This window comes from Letharia lupina, assembly GCF_014066315.1.
Source record: "Letharia lupina isolate WasteWater1 chromosome Unknown contig_19, whole genome shotgun sequence".
NCBI lineage: Eukaryota > Fungi > Ascomycota > Lecanoromycetes > Lecanorales > Parmeliaceae > Letharia > Letharia lupina.
The window spans coordinates 1,142,648-1,168,389 of record NW_023502988.1 but is presented as its reverse complement, the minus strand read 5'-3'; the positions used below and the strand labels follow the sequence as shown (position 1 = coordinate 1,168,389).

Here is a 25,742-nt window from a genome sequence, read left to right as displayed (position 1 = left end):
GGAAAGCAGGATGGGGGGTAGGGAAGGCGTGGGGAACGTACAGCTTGCGTCTTGGTGGGAGAGGCGCTTGACGATGATGGTTCGGTATGTGCTGGCTATGCAGACGCTTTCGTGAGGTTTGCGGGGTCAGCGTGGTGACGCTGGGAGGATTGGAGGGAGAGCGAGCGCTGGTGAGGGACGTACAAGCCGCTTAAGAGGAAGATGCCCACTAATTGGATCTTTCGATTCCGCTCCATGTGCAAGTTCCAGATCAACGGTATTGGCAGCAGGAAAGTAACGACATCCGAGATTACATTGAGAGAGCCGGGTATGCAGGCTGCTAAGAGAATGTTCACGCAAGAGCCTTCGACATTCAAATCCCAAGCTTTGTGCACGGGTGTGCATTGAAAGATGGAGAGGAAGACCTCGGCGATGTTGTTGGCAAGGATTACAAAGGCGAAGCACCAGAGGAAGGCGGTAAAGCGAGGAACGGAGCCGAAGATGCGGTGGAAGAGGAGGAGTGCGGAGTACTTGAAGGCGGCGGTGCCAATACAGTAGAGCACTTCCATTGCTATGATGGTCTGAAGGCTTTTAGAGCGGTTGGGGTGTGATAACGATCAAAAATAAGAATCAGAGATTCCGGAGGGGACCCATGTCCATACCTTAGCGTATGCTGCTGGGTCTTTGAGGAGAATGACGTGTTTTCCTGCTCCAAGATGTACCGCTGGATACGGAGATGGGACTTAGCGACCTAGTTGCAGAAAATGATGGCCATGTCAGAGTCTGAACATACAGTAAAGGCACGCAGCGACCTGACCCATGCATATAATCTAGAGAGAATAATCAGCCAATCGAATGATCCAGATCCCTCGGCTCGTGTTGTTCCTGGACAAAGCTCTGTCGGCTTACCAGGGCGAAGAGGATCATGTAGTCATCGGCAAGTATTCTCGCTTTGCTCAGACGGCGAGCGAGCAGGCGTAGAAGTACTGCGGTAATGGCCAAGGAAATGCATATTGCAGCAGAAATAACAACGTTGGGTGCTCGATTGTCATGGATGTGTGCGAGTTCATATTCGATCTCGGTTGATGAGAGGAGACTCGGCATCTTGACGTGGCAGCAGTTCCCAGCGAAAGCGTGGAGATGGACAGCTGTATGAGAGGACTATTCCAAGCGCCAACGTCTTTGGGGGGGGCATCGTCGTATATCATAGAATACCGAATCAGGCCTCACACTCTCGCATAGGCCCTCGGTTGGAGATATGGAGACGGGATGTTTTTGTCATCTCCTGCGCTCGCGTAGACAGCCATTGATATTATTAGGTGCATTCGTTACAGAGGAGGCAAGCAATGAAGGACCTTCCCCTGAAGTCCTCAGTAGGGAAGTACGGAAGCTAATGTAGAGACGGTACGGATCCCCCAGCATGCCATCAATTACACTAAGGCACGCCAGTCTGTTTCGTTGCACAATAAGGCCATTTTGGAAGTTATTAATGCTCTTGGTTCTGTGAAGCTGGCCATTATCAATGATTCCATCATATTCTTCATGTATTCATCTTGGTGAATATGATGCAAAGACAGACTCAATTTGGTTGACATGAGTTGCAGTGCTTTGACCATGGCAGACCCTGTAACCTAGGCTGCATAAGGTACCACCATACTTCAGTTGTACATTACATTAGCTTGCGGCCATGCAAGCGCTAGCAGAATTAAGTAGGGTCTTGGAGAAAATGAGAATGGGGAAATAAGATTCACATCAACATGGGGATATTGACATTCTATAGCTTCTAGCGCCGTTCCAGAACAACCTGCGGTTCGAATATTACGTCCAAATTATTGGGAACGTGTACAGCCATCATATGTCAACGTGCAGGGACCCATTGTGCTTTTTCTGTTAGCGACCTCATGATAGATTGGTTTTGGTTCTGTCGCTGCTATGCTCATTGCCAACCATGACGGTGGGCTCTGGTCAACGATCATTTCCTCAGAGTAGAGAATTGTGCAAGCTTCGGATTCAGAATTCCACTGCTACAACAAGTTAGACGACGATGACGCTCGGGGTTCTGTCGACTGTGCCGAGGGGAATCCATGGGACGATGAATACTTGGGATTGGAGGAGACGAATTTTGAGGTTCGAGAGTACAATGTCATCCTAGGTAATGGGAGTTTGAGTTTTTACTTCTTGAATGGATGTCGTGCAAGGCAACGCTGAGGACTAAAGAGCAATGTTGATGTCCACGTCTTTATGCTGTTTGCTCGACCATGATGGGATATCATCCTACAAATTTTCGTGGAGGGAACACATATCATTGGACTCTCTCAATCAGTAAGGTTTTGCAACTGTTCAGTTGTCAAGGTAGTCGTATGAGATGATGAATGAATAGAGGGATTTGGTAGGGAAAGCTGTCCAGAATTTCCCCTGATCAAGCCAGCGGCTGCGGCTGCGGCTCCTTCCCTGTCGTCTTCTAGGCGTCGTCCATCATAGACGCTGAGACGGCATTGCAGTACCGCTTCATCAATCACATTGATTTATAGGAATAATGTCAGCATATCACACATCTATGTTGGTAGCTGGAAAGTGGGGATGATGAAGAGCCCCCTTTTGGCCGAAGCCATTCCCGGCTTTGCCGGACATCCACCTCAACAATGACGTAACGAATTCATGTCGCCAACCAAGCCCTCAGGATAGATTCTCTTGGGCTCTGGGATCTGTATAGCTACCACGGCCCAGGCACCTCCCTTTCTACTCAATGGACGCGGTCAAAGACTCCCTAACCCAGGGCTACAACACCGCCAAACGCGCCCTTTCCACCGCCCCTCCAAATGATGCCTATCTTCACTGGGATGCCCCAGGCGTGGAGGAGATCAAGCCGGACGAGGAGGCCAAAGCCCAGCAGATTGCAGACACCATGAATAAGATGCAGAAGCACAATTTCGACAAGGTCAGCCAGCTCTACCCTACAACCACATCCTACCCCAGCACTAATAGTCAACAGCACCGTCACGCCTTCCGCGCAACTCACGTCAAAACCCAAGGCCTAGTCAAAGGTACCCTGACCGTCCCCTCCGGCCTCCCCCCTCACCTCTCCCAAGGACTCTTCGCGCACCCCGGCACCTACCCCATCGCCTCCCGCTACGCCAACGAGCCCGTCTTCCTCCAATCCGACACCGAACCCGGCCCCCGCGGCATGGCTATGAAGATCTTCAACATCCACGGCGAAAGACTCGAAACCCCCGGCAATAAGAGTCTCTCAACGCAAGACTTCTTCTTCAACAATGCCCCTATGATCGAACTGACTGACATAGACACCTGTCTCGAAATCATGCAGTTGCGGGAGAGATACTTCGACAATCCGAACGGGTTGGCGATGGCGCTGAAGTTGAGGACGGATATCATCAAGCAGCACGCGCCGGGGATGCTGCCGAATACGAACATGATAAGCCATTCGATGTATACGCAGTCGGCGTTCAGGTTCGGGGAGTACTACGGGCACATGGCGATGTTCCCTGTGCTGCCTGAGATGAAGGAGAAGGGTGGGGCGGCTGTGTTGAGCTCCGGGTCTTACACGCAGATTTCGGATTGGCTGTTTGATTACTTCAGGGGTGCGCCGGCGAAGTATGAAGTCAAGATCCAGCTGGGCACCTCGCCTGCGCATCATCCGACTGAGGATGCGAGCATCGTATGGGACGAAGTGACAGCCCCGTACCAGACGATCGGGACCGTGGAGTTTCCGGTCCAGGACAGTTTCAGCCAGGCACGGAGGGTGTTCTGGGAAGACCACATGGTGCTGGATCCATGGAGGGCATTAGCGGCCCACAGACCGTTGGGGAGTATCAATCGGCTCCGCAAGGTGGTGTATGCGAGGAGTCAGAAGAAGAGGGATGAGTTGAATGCGAAGAAGTCGTCGAATATTCAGAGTATAGACGAGATGCCTTGAGCGATTTATTAACCTTGTTTGAGTGATTTATAATTTTAGATATAATAGCATCAACGTTCTTCAGTCTTAAAACAACATGCCACAATTGACAATGCTGTGGATCCACTAATGAGCCATAACGCGAAACCAAATGATAAGTGATTACAGCACAAGCTCTATATCTGCAAACACCCCTTTACTTAACCCAACGTGAGCTAATCAGAGACAGGCCATGTTGTAAAGCAACTTATTAAAGAGCGCCCAGCTTCCACGCCACCACCAACCCCCCCACCGCATTGAACCAGCCCCCGGTGCAGCCTCACCAATCCACCTAGCCCGTCTGAACTAGACAAGACGAGATCCAGATTCCGCGGCTATACTCAGCTGCTCTACCTTGGTCCTCTCGACCCCCTCTCTCGCTTCTGCCCCTCCGTCGTATCGGCAACTGAAAGTACACTAGTCTTTGCCAAAAATCGAGCAAAGCCGGAACGCGTCCACGGTTATCCATCTCGAGAGCGCAGGGCCGAAACCTGACACCACGACCCAACGGAACTATTTATGAAGGAAGGAAGGAAGGAAGAAAGAAAGGAAGGAAAGGAAGGCTCCCGTAGCGAACACACCGCCACAGCTAACAGCAGAGCTACCAGGCTCCGTCACTTCGGCATGACACACTTCGAAATTCGGATAACGACTCACTCAGACCCCTTTCCCATACGTAGGGTCGATGTCGCTATCCGTCCCACATCTTCGTATTTCTCCCCGGCAGCAGCACCGGCACTCGCAGGTTCGGGCGCCAAACAGAAACGCACGACGCGTGACGTTTCTCGTCCTGGCGACATTGTCGTTGTGCTCTAAGTACGCCGTGTGGTATTGTCCGTCGAACCGTGTTGCTGAGATATCGTATCCTCGAGGGAGGTCCGACCGCTGCGGTGGATAAGGGTTGGGTGTGTTCGTCGTCGATGATGGATGGCGTGACCGGTTGAGGATCTCGATGACGGCCTCCCATGCCGGGAAGCGATTGCGTGACGGGGATCTCGACGCGGTGAAAGTTGGGCGTTTGGTGGTTGTGGGGAGAAGGGAGATCTGCAGCGTTCATGGCTAAACAGTGGATATTGGATGGTGCCAATTGCGCTTCAACTTTTGTATGTGTGAAGACTCGATCGTAAGTGTATAAGTGTAGGATGGTGGATCTGGTAGTCGTAATGTCTTCAAGCGATCAAGCGAAGGGAGAAACGTTGCGACTCCGCTCAGAGTTCGGATGTATGAGCCTGTTGGTTCTTTGCTAGGAAGCGATGCGAAGATTGAGACTCTCAGGGGCTGAGAAGGAAGGCATGAAGCAGAGAGGGAGTGTCATGTGACCGAGACCATCAAATTTGTGAAAGCCGGTAAGGTATGCAAGGTGGCATCACGCATCTGGGGAAACTAAAGGCAGCAAGACTAGTAGACTCGTAACGTATTTGGCAAACGAGATCAGAAAAGCGAGGGTCGGCCATCGTATACTTGGACATTTGCTAATCGCCGATCCGTGGGCGGGACTTGGGGTTCTGGCTCTGGATAGCGGACTGTGAGAATTGGGGGGCAGACAGTCGGCATTTGGACAAGGTGAGACTAGAATCCAGGGTCTGCTGCTGGGCGTTAAGATAATGGAGTCGTGAGAATGAGGGGTACGCGGTCGATTTTTTGATGGGCGTATATTGGAATTGAGGCTTTGTTGCTGCCGCTTGGCTTGTGGATGATTGCACGCTTGACTGGGGGATTGGGGAAGGCGTTTGGGTTTCTGAACAGGCGTTAGGAGAATCGAGGACTGGTGTTCGAGATTCTGCGTAGTAGGCACTCGTGCTGATATTCGGGTTTCTGTATAGCTGCAAAGTCAAGTTGTCGGTAAACCAAGCAGAGCGTACCGTGTCAGAGAGCGCTCGTAGGTGCAAATCTGGGTCAAAGGTGTGCTCATTGTTGTCATCTGCGATACTGTGCATTGTGGAAGTCAGATGCCTTGGAGACTCAGCAGCCCAGTACTAAACGGACAAAGGAGAGCTATGATACTGTAATCTCGTTAGCCGTGGAATGAGTCCTACCACGGCTTCGCATGGGTGCTGAATGCAATAGCATCGGCGCCTACACACTTATGGCATCCACACGAATTTGCAAAACCTCCTCGTTCGCGGTCCACTCCGTAGCTTTAGTGCAGTACATGAATCCCAGCTCATACTTCCCAACTACGTCAAAATCCAACGTTTGATAATTTCGGAGCCTCTTGCATCGTTGCAGATGTGGACGCATATTTCGGGCATAACGCTACTGTAGAAGTGCTCGCGGTTGGTGGCCGCGGCGACTCATATGGGGATGTTAGTGGCGAGGTAGCTGATGCGGCGTTTCCAGCTGTTAGAAAGGGCAAACTTGTAGAGGCCGGCAGGGACGCTCCGAATTTGGAGCATAAGGTCTTGGGACTCGCGTGCCAATGGATGCATGGCTTTATCATTAACAGCCCTTTTCACGCTGGTGCGTTCCTGTTGCTCAACCTTCCTCCTTCGACAAAGGAGCGGCGATGGATACTTTCACGCTCGGTTGACACAACAATGGCAATTGATCCGTAAGTCAAGCACCCGTCGAAGAGCACGGTCACACGGGAGAATATCCCAGGATCAGCGGGGCTGCGGATTCAAGCTTCACGTGCTAAGTTTCTCTGACATTCGAAATTCATTCGTCCTTTCCACTGCCGGCTCATTCTGGGATTCTAGGTACCTATTGCCAGGGTTGTCAGGCACCTCTCCACTGGTTGCCTTATGATCAGCCGCCGCGCTGAGCGCTGCCTCGACTGCCAACGTCGCTTGTATCATGCTTTCCTCGGTGTACGCCTCTTCGAATAATAAACGCTTTAGTTCATCTATCAATTTTCTAAATCGGTCGCCCAAAGACGGTTCCTTCAAGAAGAGCAATTCATTCTCTGCTCTGCCTACAGCTTCCCTCGCCCTTCTGACTCGCAACCAGAAGCCGTCGATGTCGTCTTGCAAGGACATGTTCGACAATGGAACCTGAAGAACCTTGACCAGTTCTAGGGTTTCAACCTTGTCCAGGTAGCGAGCCATTGCATTGAACTTCTGTTCAACCCCAGGGAAATGAACCAACGGGTTCCCCGGACCAATCTCCGATCGCTGGTCCGGTCCTTCATGAAAGCCGTTGTACCATCTCCTAGGTTGGTACATTACGTGCTCTTTGTACCCTTCGTGTGCAGGTACCCACGCCATGGCGTTTTGTTCCGTGTTAGGGACTAGGTTCGCTAATTCGACATCTGGTCTTAGTAGTGGAAGTCCCAGGTCACAAAGGCGGTACAAACCCCTTCGAGGAAATATGAATGGAAAGTCGATAGAGCTCAAAGCGCTGTACGGAGTATGTCACGACTGAGCTGGTGGACTTGAGGCACGGGTTGAGCGGCTATCGCATTTGTTGCTAGCATCGAGAAAAGCGTTCTCTCAGTCTCAGACATTTGTATCAATCTACTTATAGGCGCTCCTTCGGCCCCTGGGACTTTTTGTTTTGAGCCTCTTCTTCGGTTCAAAATTGTGAAAGGCATGTTTCGACGTCACCCTAGACTCATATCAATGACACACGAGCAAAAGGCTTGAACTACGTGACACCTTTAGTTACTAGAGATTACTTTGAGACTTCAAAATACCCTTCAGTGATAAGGTAGGGTCAGTGTGAAACTTCATTTTTAATATGATCCTGTATTCTGATGGATGAATGAAGGATCCGAGATGGTGGTGGTGGTGGCTCGATGCCGGTACACTTAGCGGGTCTTTGATAGGCGAAGAGCGCTAAGTGATTTATTCGGCTAAGTTGCTGCATGAAGGACCCTGCTCAAACTGTCCCTTCACATACAATTACTCTCATAAATTACCAAATTCGCCCGGCTTGTGACCTAAGAGTTCAATGAACTTGGAAGCTACCGACACTAAGGGTTACCATATAGGTACTAGACAATGTCACTCACGAGTGGTCGGCATTCTAAGGCGTAAGCACTATCAGATCATCTGATAATATTCATTAGGAAAAGCGTACATGCCCGGTCCGCAACCATGGCCTGTGATTGGTAGCTTGTTTAATATCCTACATATTGTCTTATCAGATCCGCTTTTTAGCTGCATGAGCCCGGCTAATTTTCCTTCCTCCATGCATATCCAAATCGTTGAGGCGTCCATAAACCCTCATCATTCGAGGACACTTGACCGCTACTCGAGCGCCTTCTTTAAACAGGCACTTAATCACTGTTAATCAATATGCAACGTCGTACTCGTAACGTATTGCAATCCCTCCGAGACCGGCACAATTTTTGGGCACCAGGACGTGATCCATGCCATCCGAGTGGCCTGATGGCAGCTCAGCGACTGTGCGAGCACGCAACCTGTGCTTCGATCAAGACCCTGCGTCGAGGCACCAGGAGACTCTGACTCATTGACCATGTCCGGTCATCCTCTACATAGGTCAGAGATGCCACATCCTCCCAATTGCGTCCATCTTCACCATTCTACTGTTTCCTCTACCGGATAATTTTACAAAAGGTACCCATGTGGTTTGTAACAACTGGAGAACTCATCCTGTCCTTTTCTAAAATCCTTTTCAATTACCGCTGGCTATAACAAGTCAAGCCATATCCAGAGACATCGGAGTCATGCATGATCTCCCGACAAACAGGGGGTATCCTACGACAGATATGCCCCCCTATGCCGGTAAAGTCCTCGCTGCCCGAAAGGAATCAGCGGTGTCTACAGCCTATGGTGCACCGTCAGCCGAGGGAATGGTAGCAATACCAGCTACAGGGTACGACGACCCGCCGGATGATGGACTGGTGGCGTGGCTCCAGGTTGCTGGATCTTTCTTCCTATTCTTCAATTCCTGGTATGACTTCCTTTCAATGCTAAAATGACTGGTCGCTATCATTTGAGGGCTCACATCCTTCGTAGGGGTACAGTGAACGCCTTTGGTGTTTTCCAGACATACTACCATATTGGGTTCCTCAGTGACAAATCACCCTCGAACATCTCATGGATCGGCAGCATTCAATCATTCCTGCTCCTCGTCATTGGCGTCATCACCGGGCCTCTATATGACGCTGGCTACTTCCGGGCACTCATCTTGACAGGCACATCTCTCATCGTCCTCGGCTTCATGATGACGAGTCTCTGCACTCAATATTGGCAGGTCATATTGGCCCAAGCAATCTGCATTGGACTGGGTCAAGGCTGCCTCTTCATCCCCTCTGTCGCCATAATCCCCCAATACTTCACCAACAAGAAAGCTTTCGCGACCGGACTAGCCTCATCGGGTAGCAGTCTTGGCGGCGTCATCTACCCTATCGTGTTCAGCCAATTGCAGCCCAGAATCGGATTTTCCTGGGCCACCCGTGTTCTTGGATTCATCTCACTGACAACCTGCCTGGTCTCGATCTCCGTCATGCGTGTCCGTCAGATACCGAAGCAGAGACGTTCCCTCGTCGAGTTTGCGGCCTTCAAAGAAACACCCTACTCCCTCTTCTGCCTTGCCATGTTCTTCTGCTACGCAGGAGCCTTTGGTCCAATCTACTACATCTCATCCTACGCTATAGATACTCGTGTCATGACGGCGCGTCTGGCGTTCTACCTCCTACCCATACTAAATGCGGCATCGGTTCCTGGCCGGATCATAACAGGTTTCCTTGCCAACACGATGGGACCTGTCAATTTGCTCATCCCCACTGCGTTGACCATAGGCATCATCGCCCTTTGCTGGATAGGTATTCACAGCACCGGTGGGCTCATCGTATTCGCGATCCTCTACGGCTTTTTCTCTGGCGGCGTTGTGTCCCTGCCATCGGTAGCTTTAACGAGCTTAACACCTGATCTAAGTAGGTTGGGGACGAGGATGGGAATGTGCTCTGTGCTTTGCAGTCTGGGAAGTCTTTGCGGTACACCGATCTCAGGCGCGATTCTGGATGGGACTGGGGGTTGGGTCGGGGTGGCATTGTTTTCTGGGTTTACACTGTTAGTTACTGGAGTGCTTTTTCTCTTCACACGATGGGCTCAGGCAGGGACGAATTTGAGGATGAAGGTCTGAGGAAGGCGAAAGAGAGGTGGACGGTTCGAAGAGCGCGGTTTGAAAAGGTCCGTGCACCGAATGCACAGCTAGAGTAAACACGAGCATGACGACCAATGAATTGAAAACATGGCATTCTGGGATCATCGGCTAAATCTCACGAAGAAAGATGTTATGGGATCATATTCGCCCCTGGGAAGGATTTGACGACGTGGAGTGCGACGAGTAAATAATATTGGCCGCGAGCCATCGCAGCAGGCTACCCAATTCAAGCCTGACAGATGCAAGGCGGCATGGTGCATATTGGGCGTCCTTATCTTTAATTCGTTTCCGCGACTCTATTCATTGCATTGCATGTGAGAGCAAAGACTTGACGTAAGCTGGTTCTCCAGCAGCAAAAACTCATCCACTCTGCTTTCAGACATCCCTCCAAAGTCCCAATATTGCAAGAACACCAGTGCGACAGTAGTAGTACTCTAGATAACGAAAAGTTCATAGGCGTGGGACTTCGCACAGATGGAAGCACGATGGACATCGGAGTCATGCAGGCACCCAGATCCCAGGGTTGCAACCAAAGATCCGGGGGCGCTTTCCCTATCTTTACGTTGCTTTTCACCAGGTTGACCAGGATTGCAGGATTTTGCAGGAGAATGCAACTTCATGGCGATGATGGCTGCAGCCTCCTGAGGGCATTATTAGATTGCCGGTCCTTATTACCTGCAGGGGGACTGCAATCTCATCAACATCGAGGACTCTGCAGCCCATGTACGTCCATCGTCAAAGATTGCCCCAGGCAACCGGAGACCACCATCTGTCATGGTGTCGGTAGCAATTATCATATATTAATTATCAACCCGCCATCAATCAGCTACCCATTACTCGTAGCTAGCGGTCACGCCGACGCGGCCACGCCGAGATGGACCGAGATGAAACGTGAGGCTCCACAATGCGGAAATCTTCTGCGGCTCTCTGTCTTGGCAGGTGTTTTGGCTTCCTTCCCGGCCCCCTTCCCTCTGGTGGAAAAGAGATTTGAAATGCAGGAGGACGGAAGAGAACGGAACAGAACAGCAGAGGATTAAACAGACAGGTGACGGCATTCATTCCATGGGGAATGACAGGATCGGATGCTTCGTCCACGAATCAGCAGCTTGCTGTTGCCCGCTGGTGCCGACTTGGAGATTGAATTTCGGATCGCGTGTTCGAGGAAGCTCGGACGGGAAGAGAGGCTACTTTAAGATGCGCAGATCTGGCCCGGGGTTTACCCCACCCTGCCCCACTTGATGATCTGACGGCGAGTGGACCTTGCTTAACACCACCATCTTCAATGAACAGTCGCTCTCACATCAAAGAAGGATGCAGCATCGTCTAACTTTTAGCCTATCATCTTTCTTTCTTTCTTTCTTTTTCTTTTTTCTTTCTTTCATGCTTGACTGGCATCAACAGGGGTGTCACACTCCGAAAGTGACCAGCTACTAGCCCTGAAGACGGGGTTAGCGGACGCAAGGTCCATCCTGGGCTAGACCTCGCGCTTTGCTAGGTGCATCATCACTTACCAGACGCACAAGCTCACCAAGCGGTCTCTCGCCCACCAAACAATCAAAGGATGGCTACAATAAATATCCCTCACCAAGACGTAAATCCGGCACATCGACCCCTCATGTCGTCTCCTACACCTCGGTCTGAGACTCTTGTCACTGCTCTCCATCCTTTGATAGTCTGCCTGCTGCTGCTGTTTCTACTTCCAGGCCTATTCTCCGATCATACCGCACAGATTGTGTGGGACACGTACCATCTCGACGCCTTCATAGCGCTCTGTGACACCTAGAGAACGCGGCTGTTGAGACCAGGAGTATAGCATATGGAAGATTCGTTAAGAATGGCTCCCAGTTCCGAAGAGTCGAGGTCGCCGGTAGAGGAGAAGCCTGTGGGCGCCCAGGTCGAGGCCGTACACACCAACGAGCGCGTACCTGGCCACCCTGCGTACTACGAGAAAGATGGATTGCGGACGTACGGCGATGATGAGGACCATGATCATGAACCACGGGTACGACAGCCCCCTCTGCCATTCATGTGGGACAGCTGCTGACAACTGGAACAGATGTCTTTCAGAAGGATGATGTCTTTGGTTGCTATGGCATTCCTCTGGACTGGCTCCCAAATCCCCGTCTATATCTTCGGTACAAACAACCTTTCATCATGTGATATGATAAGATCAGGACTGACAATGCGCTTAGGAGGCATACCACCCTTGATATACCGGTACTTCAATCCCACTGAATATACAACAAGCTGCTAACTCTTTTCTCTCCAGCGACATTGGTGGCACCGATCGATGGACCTGGTTTGTAAGTTTGGCAGCCATCCGGACTTGAGGCGAGCCTGAATACTGATCATGTGACAGGTCCTGGCCAATCTTCTAGCCTTGGCAGCAGTCTGCCCATTCGTTGGCTCCCTCTCCGATCTCATGGGCCGCCGATATGTCGCTATACTGGGTGGGTGCTTGATCATCCTTGGGATGATTGTGGCCTCGACTGCACACAGCATGAACGTCTTCATTGGTGAGCACGATGAATCTGACGAGAAAAGAGGAGCAAGCGCTCATAAATCTCCACAGGTGGCATGGCCATAGCAGGCGCTGGAGCTGGTATCAACGAACTCACAGCTCTCGCTGTGACCTCCGAACTCGCCCCCACCCGAAAGCGCGGAACCTACGTCGCAATTCTCATCTTCACAATCGTGCCCTTCTGCCCGTCCGTGCTATGGGCGCAACTGATCGCAGCACACGCGGGTTGGAGATACTGTGGTGTACTATGTGGTGTTTGGGCTGCTGTTGGACTCATCCTGACTATCATCTTCTACTTCCCACCACCCCGAGTCAACTCGCAAGGCTTGTCGAGGATGGAAGTCTTCAAACAGATCGATTTCGTGGGAGGTTTCCTTAGCATTTCCGGAATGTTGTTGTTCATGGCCGGGCTACAATGGGGAGGCTACCAGGTAAGTTGCGCCTGAGGTTCAGGAAAGAAGGAAGCGGAGATTTCTAAGACTGAGTCTAGTATTCCTGGAAAACCGCCCACGTCCTTGTCCCCCTGTTCCTGGGCGCCTTCCTACTTGTCGCCTTCGCCATCTGGGAAGCAAAATTCGCCAAATTCCCCATGTTTCCATTGCGCCTGAAGCAGAGTCCTCGAATTCTCGCTTTGACCCTCGTAATCACCTTCATCTCCGGCGCCAATTTCTTCTCCGTTCTCCTCTTCTGGCCTACACAAGCGTTCAACGTATACGGCCAAGATCCGGTCGGGGTGGGGGTTCGAGGACTACCCGTGGGATTTAGTATCTTAATTGGAGCTGTACTTGTGCTCTTCTTACTCAGTGCCCTCAGAGGTCATAACAGGGAATTGATGATTGTCAGCTCTATTGTCATGACAGCGGGTAAGTGTTACGCCTTCGTCCCGGTCTTCCGTTTGGTTCTCAATGACTGACCTGGAAATCCTTAGGCATCGGCGCTCTTGCTAGCTTGAAGGCTGATACGCTCTACCGAGCCTGGGGCCTCCTGGTCCTCGCCGGTCTCGGAATTGGGGGCATCGTCGTACCAGCTTCCATCATCACTACCATTATTTGCCCAGACGTACGTCCCATTCCTTTCCCACTCCCTTCCCCATCCCCCACATCACTAACACCACCTCAGGACCTCATCGCAACCGTCGCAGCCCTCACCCTCGCCGTCCGCGTCATCGGTGGCTCCATCGGCTACACCACCTACTACAACGTCTTCCTCTCCAAATTCGTCCCCAACGCCATCTACTATATCGGCGGCGCCATGGAGCTGGAACTCGGCATCACCAACCCTGAAGCCATTGAAACCGCCATCACCCTCACCAGCGCCTCTCTCCTCGAAGAAATAAAATTAATACCCGGTATCGCGGGTAATGACACGGCATGGGAGATTGTCGTGGGAGCGGGGCAGATCGCGTATGCGGAGAGCTACCGATGGGTGTATTTGGTCAGCATTGCGTTTGGCGGGGTGAGTGTGATTGCGGCGTGCTTTTTAGGCAATATCAACAAGTATATGGATGATCACGTGGCCGTCGTGATGTAGGGTGGAGGAGAAAGGGGTCCAGGGGGGATGAATCGTACAGAGAGAAAATTGTTGGCAAGTATGGAGTTGAGGAAGAGATAGTAAACAGAAAGAAGGAGATATCTAATGTGACGAATGGTGAACACCCAAAACAGAAAAAGACCTGTCTCTGTTTTGACTCCTCGGTGATGAGTGCCGGACATTTCACCTTCCAGTAACGCGGCCAGATGCCAGGTAAGTTGTCAACGAAGAATACCAATTCCCAGAATTCTCGTCTTCCAAATTCCAAACCCTGACACCCTTTTCCCATATCAACCAAAACGACTCGACCATTCACGCCCAAGTCTACCATTTCAACGCCTATCCGGGACAGAACACCCCCCACTCCTTCCCACCCAGTCGACGGACGACATCTTCAGTCCTCTTCCCCGCTCGCCCCCAAGCCAGCGCGTCCGGGACCCAGTCACGTCAGATCTTCAGCCCGCAGCCTACCACCCCATCTGCTCTCCACAGAGCACAGCTCTCTGCTCCACGATACCGAGAAGAAGGCAGGGGTCAATCCTTCCCTTTCAGCCATCTGACCGTATCTACATGCCACGTCTCCGCGATATTAAAACGTCGGCCAGTCCGTCAAGACAGCAATCCCACAAGCCAAGTCCGTCCGTCCTCCATCCCTCCCCGCCTTCTCCTCCCTCCTCCTCCGCCGCAACCCGCCCGCCCACGTAAGACAGACGGAACGGCGCTAGCATACTCAACCTTTTTTGAAAAACCACACACGGCAGACAGTCGCCCAAGTGCCATCACCGCACGAAGCGTCCAAGCTGTGCGTCAGCTTGGTACCTTCGCGGTCCCATCGTCTAAACATTAATCAATCAATCAATCGATCCATCACTTCCTGCAGTGCGGTGCGGCCGGACTCATCCATCGCCAACGCCATCGCCAACGCCCACGCAAGGCATCCGCACCCCGGAGCAGAGCAGGGGCTTCGATCTCTGACTTCCGATCCGATCACAGCGCGCGCGCTCTTCGGAGGACGGCCGGGTCTGAATCAAGATACGCATAGCGGCGCTCATCGGGTTTTTGAAGAAGAAGAAGAAGAAGAAAATCAGACCCTTTTGGAGACACGGGGCTCATGAGGTGGGCTTCGGTCTCGAGAGGTGGTTGATTGATTGATACGGACGACACGGAGCGCCGATCCTGTGGACTCGCGGTTGTGGAGGGAGGTGGAGAGGGTGTGTTACGTACTCTACGGCGTGAAACGATGCCAGGGATTCTGATGGGGTGAGGCGTTTGGTGGATGGAGGCCGCGGGCTGAGAGTGTAGCACGGTTGTCGGAAAGGTTGCCACTCGGGACGGAGTGGGGATGGGCATAGGCCCGAGGCGGCGTGCACTCACGTTTCGGGGTTTTGGAAGTAGCTTGCCCAAAGACTATGGTGGTTCTACCATAACGACGAGATAGACGGCCGTTCTTTCAGAGGCGGTATCGTCTGAAAGATCATTCGTATCTGTACAGACGAGCCAGTCAATAGTGACAGTGTGGGTTTACAAGTATTTGTATAAGCACCAAGGCTCAAAGAAAAGGGTGCGACCACGGGTATCTCTCATCCCAATCAACGCCATATATTCAATGCGTAAATCTTCTTAAAAAAATGCTTCGATCGTTTCTCCACTGCCGTCGGCTCACCCACTCATCTTCCTTCACTTGCCCCTGCTCTGGGTTCTCGGTCGCAGATTCCTTGCTAAACTCTCATAGGCAACGTCTTCCCACCCCTCCTCTTTCCATCCAAGTTGCTCTTGCTCATCAGCGCCTTCATCACCTGTCACAGTGACTGCAGGACTGCCCGCTAGACTTTCATCCTTAGATCGAACTCCTTCACGGGCTGATTCTGGCTCTGCTACTGAGGGTGGGAGTGGCATGGTGGTATAATTTGTGCAGACGCAGCCGCATCCTGAAGGGCACTCATCGAAGGAGGCCTGCAAGAGGAGCTGGCGGCATGGAGCGTGAAGGACGTGGCCGCAATTAGGGCACGGAGAGGAAAGACCTCGGATGAAGGTGTTGCATAGCAGACAGAGAGGAGCCGGTGGTAGCTTTGAGCAGGCTTGGCAGCGGCGAGAGGGTGTTTGAGAGGGTAGAAGCAGCGTCGAGCAGGAAGGGCAGTGGTCTCTGAAGACTGGATTCGAGTTCTCGGTATTGTAGCCGGAGTTGAGGAGGTTTGCGCCTGCTATGGCGCCGAATGGGGCTGTGGCTTTTGGGGCGAAGGTGAAGGGTGGCGATGTGTCTGGTTGCAAGGGACGGTTATGGTTCAGTACCTCGGCTCTATCGATGGGCATATCCCAGATGTAGAGTAGATGCGCGTATGCCTCTCTGTATGCACGGTAGCGCCATTTTTTGCTTGGATCCAGCAAAGGAACGTTCGCATAGCCATCATTGTGAAATTGGTCTTGGTTCTTCAGCTTGGTCTTGAAGACAGGCTTCTTCGGTATAGGAACGGCATTCTCCTCTGTATCTGAAACGGACAACGAGAAGGAGGATTTGGGGTCTTCCGTGATGGTGGATGATCTACCCAAAAGGCCAGACGTATTCCAAATGACCGTAGAAGCAGGATTTCCGAGGTAGCTTCCGACTGGACTTGAACGCTTCTTGGGATACGAGTTGGGCGGTGAGGAAGCTGCGGAACCGAAAGAAAAAGGAAGGGAGAAAGACGCGAATGCGCTGAGATTCGAGTTTGAGCGATGGGTATTGCGATAAAGCTCCGGTGAGGTAGACAGACTTGTTGACTGTGAGTTTTTATGTTCAGGGCTTGTACGAGAATGCTTGTAATGGGATGGAGGCGTTCCACTTGTGCAGAGATCGCTCAATGGGCCGATGGAGGAATTTGCAGAATGTGGCCCGGTAACCAATTTTTGAGAGTCGACTGGGATAGACGGTTCCGATGGCAAGAAAAGTCTGAAATGGTTTCTTGCAACTTGTTCAGATGGGTAGTAACCATTCGCGAAACTTCGATGGCCATGTGTATTACTATCTGGCCCGAGCCCAAAACTGTTTCTACCAACGCTCTGAATGAGGGTTTGCGGTTCATCAAGGATACATGCAAGCATTGCCAGCATCTGTACGTCCGCCAGCTGTTCGAAATGTCGGAATCTGCAATGGTCAATGTCTGATAAAAGCGAATGGCGATGTCCAATAGTGCCGCTTACAATGAGTCTACAAACCACCGGCTTCCCAACGGATGGTTGCCCCACTTCACAGATCCTCGCAGACTCGGTTGTTTGTCCTCTTGGGCCGCATCGAACGACAAATCGATTGCGCTGTCCCTTGGCTTGAGACGGGACGCAGCACGACGTGCGATTACCATGACGGGTGCGTCGCTCCCAGGAATGACCTTTGATTCGAGAGGCACCTTCTCTTGGATGATCAGCTCGACAAACGACCAAACGTCGGCCAGATCTAGATCTCCGCTTTCTCTGGCGATTCGTGAATTGTGAGCGCAGCAATTGGATCCGCCGTGGATGGTATACGCCTGAGCAAGATGCTTCTTTACTGGGAGAAGTTGCGTAACATCGTGTATTGCAACGTAGTTGCCGGACATCGTCACCGTGGACTTGGCAAATCCAGTGTCGCCGCTCGATTTCTGCGAATCATCAACAGCTGGCCCTTGATGGGCCTCGAACATATCCCCACGCCATGCCATACTCGGCATGAAATGATGACGAGGCAAGCCCATGTTGTCTGAGGATGATGATGATGATGAGCTGGACGAGAATGCAGAAGAGTATTCCGGATCGGAGTCGCCGCTCTCAATAGTCTCGAGTGTTGAGGCTCCTCGCTTTTGCCGAGCCGAATCATTGTGAAGTCGGCCGAAGTCCTCAAAGATATTCTTGCGACTCCCAGAGGATCGGTCACTAGCCTTGATACTCAAGTCCAGTAGCGAGGATTCTTTTTCCTCTTTTGGCGGGAAGAAGCAGACCAAGCGTCCATCCTCGGCCCAGAGTGCTCCACAGGCTTTGGGTAGTGGGACGTTGTATTGAGCATTCGAGACAGCAATCATCGGGTCACTTGCTTCCATGCTCTCATCTTGTCCTCCTGCGTACCTACCGAGGCCTTCATCCTCCTCGTCACTGGAGCTCAAGTCCAAGTCTTGGGCGGACTCAAGATCCACGCTCTCTTGGCGCTTTTTCAGCCAAAGCAGGCTCTCTTCAAGATTCCGTTCGCCTAAAAGGTACCATAGCATTGCTTCCAACGAACTTCTTTGCTGGGCCATGAAGCTTGAAGCAATCGATTTGGCATCCATATAGATCTGGTTAGCTGTTTCGCCGCTGAGGGATGCTGTTTGCTCCAGGGTGAGGGAGGGCGCCGCGGCAGCCGGATAGTTGGTCGGAAAATCGATGCGAGCCTTGAGGTATGTGGAGCTCCTCTCAGATCCCCATGGCCCAGAGAGAGAAACCTGAATCCTGCGGCGCTGCATATCGATCTTACACACGTAGAATCAGCATTGGTCAGTAGGGAAATTGCTGGGATGCTGTTTCATACCTCATCGAACTTGACCTTTGTAAATTTGTCTCCCACGTGAGTGATCTCTTCTCCCAAAGATTCAATAACATCCCACGTTGGATCTGTCTTCAGGCTCGGCGAAAATATGGTAGATACGCTCTGATGCATTCCAGACGGTGAGGGCTCACGTTTCCCGATTTTGACACCTCGCATCCATGAAATTGGGTCCATTTCTTTCGAGGCTCCCGTCCTTTGTCCAATCATTGGACTCATAGAATCCCCATTTCCATATCCTCCAATGAACGGGACAGGGGCTCTGCTCATACCAATAGTAGGCGCAGATCCCATTCCGGGCACTCCAGCACCATTGAAAGGGCCATCGCCTCCCAACGTGTTTCCTTCAGTCTTCGATGGATCTTCCCGGAAGGTCTTGTAGATCGCATTCTTGCGGGTAATGTTTATTCTTCGTCCCACCTGCATACCTTTTTTATACCCAACATTGCCCAGGATTTCCTCGCCCACCTTTTGCAAGCGCAATATACGATCAGTACCCCAGGAAACAAGCTGGAATTCTCGATCGTCAATGCTCTCTGTGACATTGCCCCTGGGTCTCCACAGGAACTCCTTGACTTGGTCATCATGACCATCGAACCTGTGTACTGCGGTCACTGTATGCTCATCGTCTTTGACCGCGTCAACGCGGCGGTCATAGAGATGGAGATCATGGTCTCCTCGCTGCGGCATCGCTAGAAGACCAAATCCGAACGGAGTATGTCGTGCTCTCCACACCGGAAACGGTGTGTGTAGAACACGATCTGGCTCATCTTTGTCTTTCATATAGTTCCAGAACTTGATAGTCCTATCTAACGAGCAGGTCACAAGATTACTGGTCTCCGTCCTGCTCCAATCTACTCCGTAGATTTTCGTGGCATGGGCTTCGATTGATCGCAGTGGAAAGGCACCTTTTCGATCATCCCAGATGCGAAGAAATTTGTCATGGGAGGAAGCCAAAATGTGAGGATTCTGCCGATTCCACTTGACTTGGGTTGCGCCGGCAAACCAATCGCAGAATGTCATTGCAGGTTTGGACGGATGGCGAAGGTCCCAGCAGTGGACAAAGCTATCAACAGCGCAGGTTGCAAGAATGTCAGGATAGTGAGCAGAGAAGTTGATGTCTGTGATAGCACGTGAATGTCCGTGTAAGACATGCTCGACCGAAGATTGGGCACTGGCCAACGCCAAATTCCATACAAGAGCTCTCTGATTCGACGTACTGACAACCCAGTAATCCCGGGCAGCGAATGGAGACCACTGGACATCGGCTACTTCCCATGGTGTATGATGGGCGAGGTGTTGAGGAGGAGACCAGGGCGAGTCGAGGTCGATGATGTGTAGACCTTGGCGCGAGGCCAGAACTACGTCTCTACCGCATGGCGAGATGGAAGCAGAACCGACGGGCTTGTCTAAGCTGAACGAGCCATCTTGGCCGAACGTTGGGCTGTCAAAAGCTGATGCTAGGCCCTTTAGGCCCTCGAATTTTGCCATAGTAGTATCAAGTTTTCCCGCTCGAGCGAGAACCGGCCTTCACCGGCAGAGAAAGACCATAGACTCTGTTGTAGTATAAACAAAGATGCGAACGCCCAGTCTTCCAGACATTGAAGTCCTATAGCTAGGAACTTAAAATCTTCGGACTGAGTCATAAATGAGAGGTAGTAGTTTCAAGGCAAATGAGAAGAATATATTTCCAGTCACAGAAGAGGAATAACATGATGACAGAAAGCAAAGACCTCCCCACCCTCCCAAAAGCCGATATTCCAGGTGTTGGAAGTACGATTTAGGAGACAGAACATTCCCCCTTCATCCACCTTGAAGGCGAGCCTCGATCCTCAACATTGGTGATGATTGAGAGCGCGATTTGCGCTAACTGTATTTATGTTAGCGCCTTGGAATTAGATGCCAAGAAATCTCCCATGAGGTAGCCTCACCAGCGATTCACCACATGATTAACCGGTACATCTCGCAGCTCTTTGCTTGTGGGGTTTCTCTACATACTGATAGTGCCTTTCTCGAAGAGCTCATGGCCATCGACCCCGTCGCTAGCCTCGTTCTCCAATAGGATCAGGAAACCCTTTCTCCGCTCCCTCTCATACTCTGCCCATCCGTCATAGATCCCGATTCAACAGCTGCAGCGCTAGACAGAGCTTTATTGAGTGTTCATTGCATGATACACGGTATAAGCAAACCTTGGTAGCCATCATGGCTGCTCTACCAAAGCGCATAATTAAAGAGACGGAGCGCCTTATGGCAGAACCGCATGTCTCCCTCGCTCATGCCCAAACAACTCAATAACAAGGCCCGGCTGACCTTTCTGAATGCTAGTGTGCCTGGTATCAGCGCTGTTCCCCACGAAGACAATCTCAGATACTTCGACGTTAAGATCCACGGCCCTTCTCAGTCACCATATGAAGGTCAGTCTGAGCTTACATTGGGGCGTCGGATCGAGGCAGTGGCTTATGGCTCTCAGCGGGTATCTTCAAGCTTGAGCTCTTTCTACCAGACGACTATCCTATGACTCCCCCCAAGATCAGGTTCCTCACCAAGATCTACCACCCGAATATCGACAAGCTGGGCCGCATCTGTTTAGATGTTTTGAAGAGTATACTGCAATTCTGGTCCTCAGCTCATTGGCCATGGCTAAAAAGAACAGGCAACTGGTCCCCAGCCCTCCAAATCCGTACAATCCTCCTCTCAATACAAGCTCTGCTTGGCGCACCAAACCCAGATGATCCATTAGCGAATGATGTGGCACAACGATGGAAGGAGGATGAGCCTGCGGCTATACAGACGGCAAGAGAATGGACTCGGCAGTATGCAAAAGCTTAGGGGAAGCGTTTCTGGTTGACTTTCATAGACATTATGATGGTGTGATGAATTGATATGAGGCTATGGCATTAAGGGCTCCAGGTAGACGCCTTTCTTTGACGCGTCTTTAATGCGGTATGCAATGTAGTACAGTGGGCCATGCATAAGTTGAGCCGAAGTAGCGATGCAAGCTGCCGTCTCTCATTCCGCATAATTCTCTGCATCCTCACTTTGCTGTGAAGCTGGCCCCCTCTTTGTCTGTTGCTGGATATACCCCCCAACCTGTGTTGAGCTCCAGCTCTACTACCTATCTATCCGTAGTTGTCCTATAAAGCAGCTTGACTGTCTATACTGATGTACTAAAGGGCTTTCGTTGGAGCTGTACCCTTCACTGACAGAGACGTTGCCTCCGTCATGATGAGCGTCATGATGGATGGCCCTTGGGCAACAGTACCCACGATCACCGTCAACTGAGATTTCAACCAAAACAAACCACAACCAACCGCGCCCACCTAAACCGGCACATCATCGATATGGCACCGACGGTTACGCACTATCGGGATCATCACAAGATGATCAAAGCAATCGAAAAGTGCTCACTCCAAGCAACATTTGGTCCAGAAATCACATCCACCGGAGAGCTCTTGCCTAAAGAATACAATGTTTCTTCAGTCAAAGCAAGTCATGACAGTGATTTCAATCCTGTCGAAAAGCGTACGCGTTTCAACAAGATATCTTTTTTTTCAGCTAGACCTCGTATCAAGGCGGGTCTCTTGCCCATGGATCCGATTGATGAGGGTGACAACATCGGTCCTGATCTCATGACGAATGATGGTAGTATGCCTATCGTTTTGACCAACCAGGATGGCAACATTCCTTCAAAATGGTCCACAAACTGTGGCAGTATGGCCCCCATTTCGACCCGTGAGGATGGCGTGGCACCATTCCGCCAGAGCAACTTCTTTGGGCGGGTACCCCTGGAGATATGGGGCCAGAAGGTAAGTTACCATGCATGCGCTTCTTCATCCCTCAGCTTTGCTAACACTCTCCCCGTCGTTAGATTGAAGAGCTTCGCCAGTGGACCGGCACGCATAAAATCTATCGCGACATCCATGACTTATCTTACTCAAATCACAAGCATCCAAATCACGACCGGGTGTGGGACTCAAAGAACCTTTTCTGCATCGGCTGTACCAAGGACACTATGAAGAGATGCGAAACTTGTGGGAGATACTGCTGTCTCTGGTCAATATGCAAGGAGATAGCCGGCGCATCCAAAGCTGGGATCCTGCCACAGGAACGAGTCAATGCAACTCAGTGGCTGAAAAAGATCGCCGGCCTCATGTCCTACGGTATCGATGAACCCACGTTCTTGGCATGCTCTCGGTGCGGGAAAGTTCACTGTCCAAAGTGCACCAGTATTTGTGAGATATGCGATGGTCTTTCTTGCCCTGACTGCTGCGGCCGCTGCCCTATCTGCCGGGTCCCTAAGTGCGTCCGTTGCAAACCCAACCGGGAGGAGGAATGCTCGTATCACACGGGCCCGCCAGCGATTTGAATGGGGCAATACTATCGATGTTGTTGGTGCGAAGACTGGATCATACCAATGCTGTCGAGACAATACATGACAAGGTCTTATGTCTCTACATCATCAAAACGATCCGAGTTGCATTAGGGCAGCGGATTGAACAGATGGAAGAGGATCGATCTAGGTGATGGTTTGGGGAGACAGAAGGGATTATGTCGATGTCATCGAGACATTGCAGATTGTTGCTCTAAAACTTTGACATCATAACGAGCGTATCTAAGTGACGTTCTCCCTGTTCAGCAGCGATCAGATCACATCTGTAGACATTAGTAGTACAGCAAGAACGAGACGAAATCTCCCACTCTCGCCTCGCTTCACTTCAGCCCTACAGTCACCTGACCCACACTAGCCGCCGTAATCGCGAACACCATCTCGAAAAGTCCAGCAGGACATCATCCCCTTCTGCAACAAACAGGTTACGTATCACTGACCGCCATCATGCGTACCTACGACGACACTTTCAGCGGTCAGAAGATCTACCCCGGAAAGGTATGCCTCTGTCCCATCCTGTCTGCTCGGCTTTTCGCAGACACCCCTCCGAGTAGCAGCAGCGGAATCTCATCTCTACATGGGGTAGGGGACTGAGAGGGAACAACGGCTGACTTGTGTGTTTTAATCTAGGGCAAGCTTTACATCCGCGGCGACAGCAAAATCTTCCGCTTCCAGAACGGCAAAACCGAATCCCTCTTCCTGCAGCGCAAGAACCCTCGTCGTATTGCATGGACCGTGCTGTTCCGGAGGCAGCATAAGAAGGGTATCACAGAGGTGAGCTCAAGCTGATTTGGCTTCTATGACATGACATTGCCTGTGGTGGGAGATGCCGAGGGTTGCTGGTTACACTAGAGATGTCTCAAGCAGAGCGTTCCATCGTGGCTTCTTAGTCTTCCATTCAATTTCCATCGGCACCCCTCTTCTATACTCCCAACTCACTTGCTCCTCTGCTCAAGTCGCTAAATATCCTACCATCCTGCAGGAAACCTCCAAAAAGCGCACCCGCCGCACCGTAAAGCAACAACGAGGCATCGTCGGCGCTCCCCTCGAACTCATCAAAGACCGCCGCTCGCAACGTCCCGAGGCCCGCGAGGCAGCACGTAAGGAGGCAATCGCGAAGGGCAAGGAGAAGAAGGCAACAGCTGAGAGCAAGAAGAAGGCTGAGAAGGCGAAGAGTGCGGCTGGAGCGGCGAGGGGGCAGCCGGGGAGGATTCAGAGCAAGATGGGGTCGAAGGGTGTGCCGAATAAGGCGTCCGGAAAGACTCGTTGAGCTAGTGACGGGTCGTGAGGTTGGAAGATGAGTGGAGCGTGGTTTGCGGCTAAGGTCATGGCCGAAAGCTGCCATGGTTGAGAGCTGGAGCTAGGTTCATGATATCAAGCATGTTGCGTCAATAAAAAAGATCAATGCCGTGCCGTGGAACATCTGCAGTACTGGGTTTGGCGCTGTACTATCTCTTCTGTCTCAGCTTATTCTCAGTGTCTTCGCCATCACATACCACAGCAATTCAACGTGACACTTCTGGGGCTGGTTACCCCTGAACAGGGTTCTCATACACATTTCAGTTGGTTTTCGAGCGGCTTGAGATCTGACTCGGGTCCTGCGTAAAACGGTATACGGCAGGAGATAGAGGTAAGGCAAGAGAGAACAATCGCAGGACGGGCGACTTCGGCAGGTAATACAAATGGTTCCCAATTGGTGTTGAGGGAACGTAAAAGCGCTGAGAGCCGCTTCTGATGCTCCTCCAGCCGCATGATGGGGGTAATGAGGCCATGATTTGGCAGTTTCAAGGGATTCCTGAGATCGACTCTAGTAAGACACCGAGCGTACCCCATCATCACTGACAATCAGCACTGCAATTTCCATCTCTCATCAGCGCAGGTTTACCGGCCTCTCTCCTACGCAATAGAGCATCTTCAAGGAATGAAGATCAGAGGATGATTCACTCTACAGAATGAGCAGTTGACTTTGCGGTATTCTTTATCAACGAAATAAACATGGGACGTGGATAAATAGAGGTCGCTGTCTAATTTTCGGATCTCTTCTATATCATATTGTCTAAAAAAGTCAATGAAAACTGAAGAAAAAAAGTTTCAATGTTCAGACCGGATGCACAAAGAAAGAAGTGACAGTCGTTCTATGCACAAGCTAGGTTGATGCCGCCGCTGTCGTTAGTTACCAGTCCAACAACTTGAAGGAGCAAGTAAAAAATGCAAGGTTCTTTAGCATCAAGTGAGAGAGTGGGTCGTCCTCTCTAGGTAGCAGACGATGCTCTAAGCCCATGAAGCGGCCGCATAGAAGAACATTGCCTTTCAAAGAATACCCTATAGTGGTAGAGACCATCCAGTTTGGCCGCTCAGCACGAAACCCGCTAGAAACAGAATACCAAAGAAACAAATGGCAAGTGGTCTGTCACATAGGCACTATGAACATAGTAGTGCTTCAGCTCGCGTGTACAACAGTATGGTAGTCGGAAAGAACGTTGCGGGCAACGCTTGCCTTGGCATTCTCTCCAGAAACTATCGCCCAAGTTGGCTTGGTCTGCTTTGGCTTTTCCAACGACATCTCTTCCTCCGTCTCTTATCATTCGAGATGACTTGCATTTCACCACTTTCTCTGAGCCGTGTCCCAAGCCTTCGAGTCGCACACCAAACGGGCTTCTCACGCATCACAGCCTCATTGAGAAAATCAAAGGCTATTTGCACGTCTCACGGCTTGCCTTCTCTAAGCCTCCACCAGATAATTGTCCTGTGATACCTTTCTTTCACTTGCGATGAA

The 25,742-nt window shown here is 51.3% G+C and overlaps 9 protein-coding genes across 9 annotated transcripts; 6 read left to right on the top strand and 3 right to left on the bottom strand.

The window, feature by feature from the left end:
* Nucleotides 1-95: 95 nt before the first annotated feature.
* HO133_004087 (uncharacterized protein) lies at nt 96-1,083 on the bottom strand (the record flags this gene model as incomplete). The annotated part of the gene is made up of 4 exons (XM_037295006.1): nt 96-560; nt 642-703; nt 773-809; nt 889-1,083. 4 exons carry the CDS (start codon nt 1,081-1,083, stop codon nt 96-98), a joined length of 759 nt encoding a protein of 252 aa, XP_037149053.1.
* A 1,642-nt stretch (nt 1,084-2,725) lies between these two features.
* HO133_004086 (uncharacterized protein) lies at nt 2,726-3,913 on the top strand (the record flags this gene model as incomplete). Its single annotated transcript, XM_037295005.1, has 2 exons — nt 2,726-2,917; nt 2,972-3,913. The coding sequence occupies 2 exons, from the start codon at nt 2,726-2,728 to the stop codon at nt 3,911-3,913; spliced, it is 1,134 nt and encodes a 377-aa protein (XP_037149052.1).
* Nucleotides 3,914-5,403: 1,490 nt separating this feature from the next.
* HO133_004085 (uncharacterized protein) lies at nt 5,404-7,137 on the bottom strand (the record flags this gene model as incomplete). Its single annotated transcript, XM_037295004.1, has 2 exons — nt 5,404-5,860; nt 6,635-7,137. 2 exons carry the CDS (start codon nt 7,135-7,137, stop codon nt 5,404-5,406), a joined length of 960 nt encoding a protein of 319 aa, XP_037149051.1.
* Nucleotides 7,138-8,603: 1,466 nt separating this feature from the next.
* HO133_004084 (uncharacterized protein) lies at nt 8,604-10,059 on the top strand (the record flags this gene model as incomplete). The annotated part of the gene is made up of 3 exons (XM_037295003.1): nt 8,604-8,788; nt 8,854-9,742; nt 9,778-10,059. 3 exons carry the CDS (start codon nt 8,604-8,606, stop codon nt 10,057-10,059), a joined length of 1,356 nt encoding a protein of 451 aa, XP_037149050.1.
* Nucleotides 10,060-11,819: 1,760 nt separating this feature from the next.
* HO133_004083 (uncharacterized protein) lies at nt 11,820-14,054 on the top strand (the record flags this gene model as incomplete). Its single annotated transcript, XM_037295002.1, has 9 exons — nt 11,820-12,005; nt 12,060-12,138; nt 12,196-12,220; nt 12,273-12,306; nt 12,363-12,519; nt 12,576-12,955; nt 13,015-13,387; nt 13,453-13,583; nt 13,644-14,054. 9 exons carry the CDS (start codon nt 11,820-11,822, stop codon nt 14,052-14,054), a joined length of 1,776 nt encoding a protein of 591 aa, XP_037149049.1.
* Nucleotides 14,055-15,731: 1,677 nt separating this feature from the next.
* Nucleotides 15,732-20,070, bottom strand: HO133_004082 (uncharacterized protein; the record flags this gene model as incomplete). Its single annotated transcript, XM_037295001.1, has 3 exons — nt 15,732-17,175; nt 17,232-18,505; nt 18,565-20,070. The coding sequence occupies 3 exons, from the start codon at nt 20,068-20,070 to the stop codon at nt 15,732-15,734; spliced, it is 4,224 nt and encodes a 1,407-aa protein (XP_037149048.1).
* Nucleotides 20,071-20,781: 711 nt separating this feature from the next.
* On the top strand, nt 20,782-21,408 carry HO133_004081 (uncharacterized protein; the record flags this gene model as incomplete). Its single annotated transcript, XM_037295000.1, has 4 exons — nt 20,782-20,837; nt 20,905-20,993; nt 21,050-21,181; nt 21,233-21,408. The coding sequence occupies 4 exons, from the start codon at nt 20,782-20,784 to the stop codon at nt 21,406-21,408; spliced, it is 453 nt and encodes a 150-aa protein (XP_037149047.1).
* A 512-nt stretch (nt 21,409-21,920) lies between these two features.
* HO133_004080 (uncharacterized protein) lies at nt 21,921-23,015 on the top strand (the record flags this gene model as incomplete). Its single annotated transcript, XM_037294999.1, has 3 exons — nt 21,921-22,385; nt 22,448-22,739; nt 22,807-23,015. The coding sequence occupies 3 exons, from the start codon at nt 21,921-21,923 to the stop codon at nt 23,013-23,015; spliced, it is 966 nt and encodes a 321-aa protein (XP_037149046.1).
* A 398-nt stretch (nt 23,016-23,413) lies between these two features.
* On the top strand, nt 23,414-24,236 carry HO133_004079 (uncharacterized protein; the record flags this gene model as incomplete). The annotated part of the gene is made up of 3 exons (XM_037294998.1): nt 23,414-23,464; nt 23,597-23,740; nt 23,949-24,236. The coding sequence occupies 3 exons, from the start codon at nt 23,414-23,416 to the stop codon at nt 24,234-24,236; spliced, it is 483 nt and encodes a 160-aa protein (XP_037149045.1).
* Nucleotides 24,237-25,742: the final 1,506 nt, after the last annotated feature.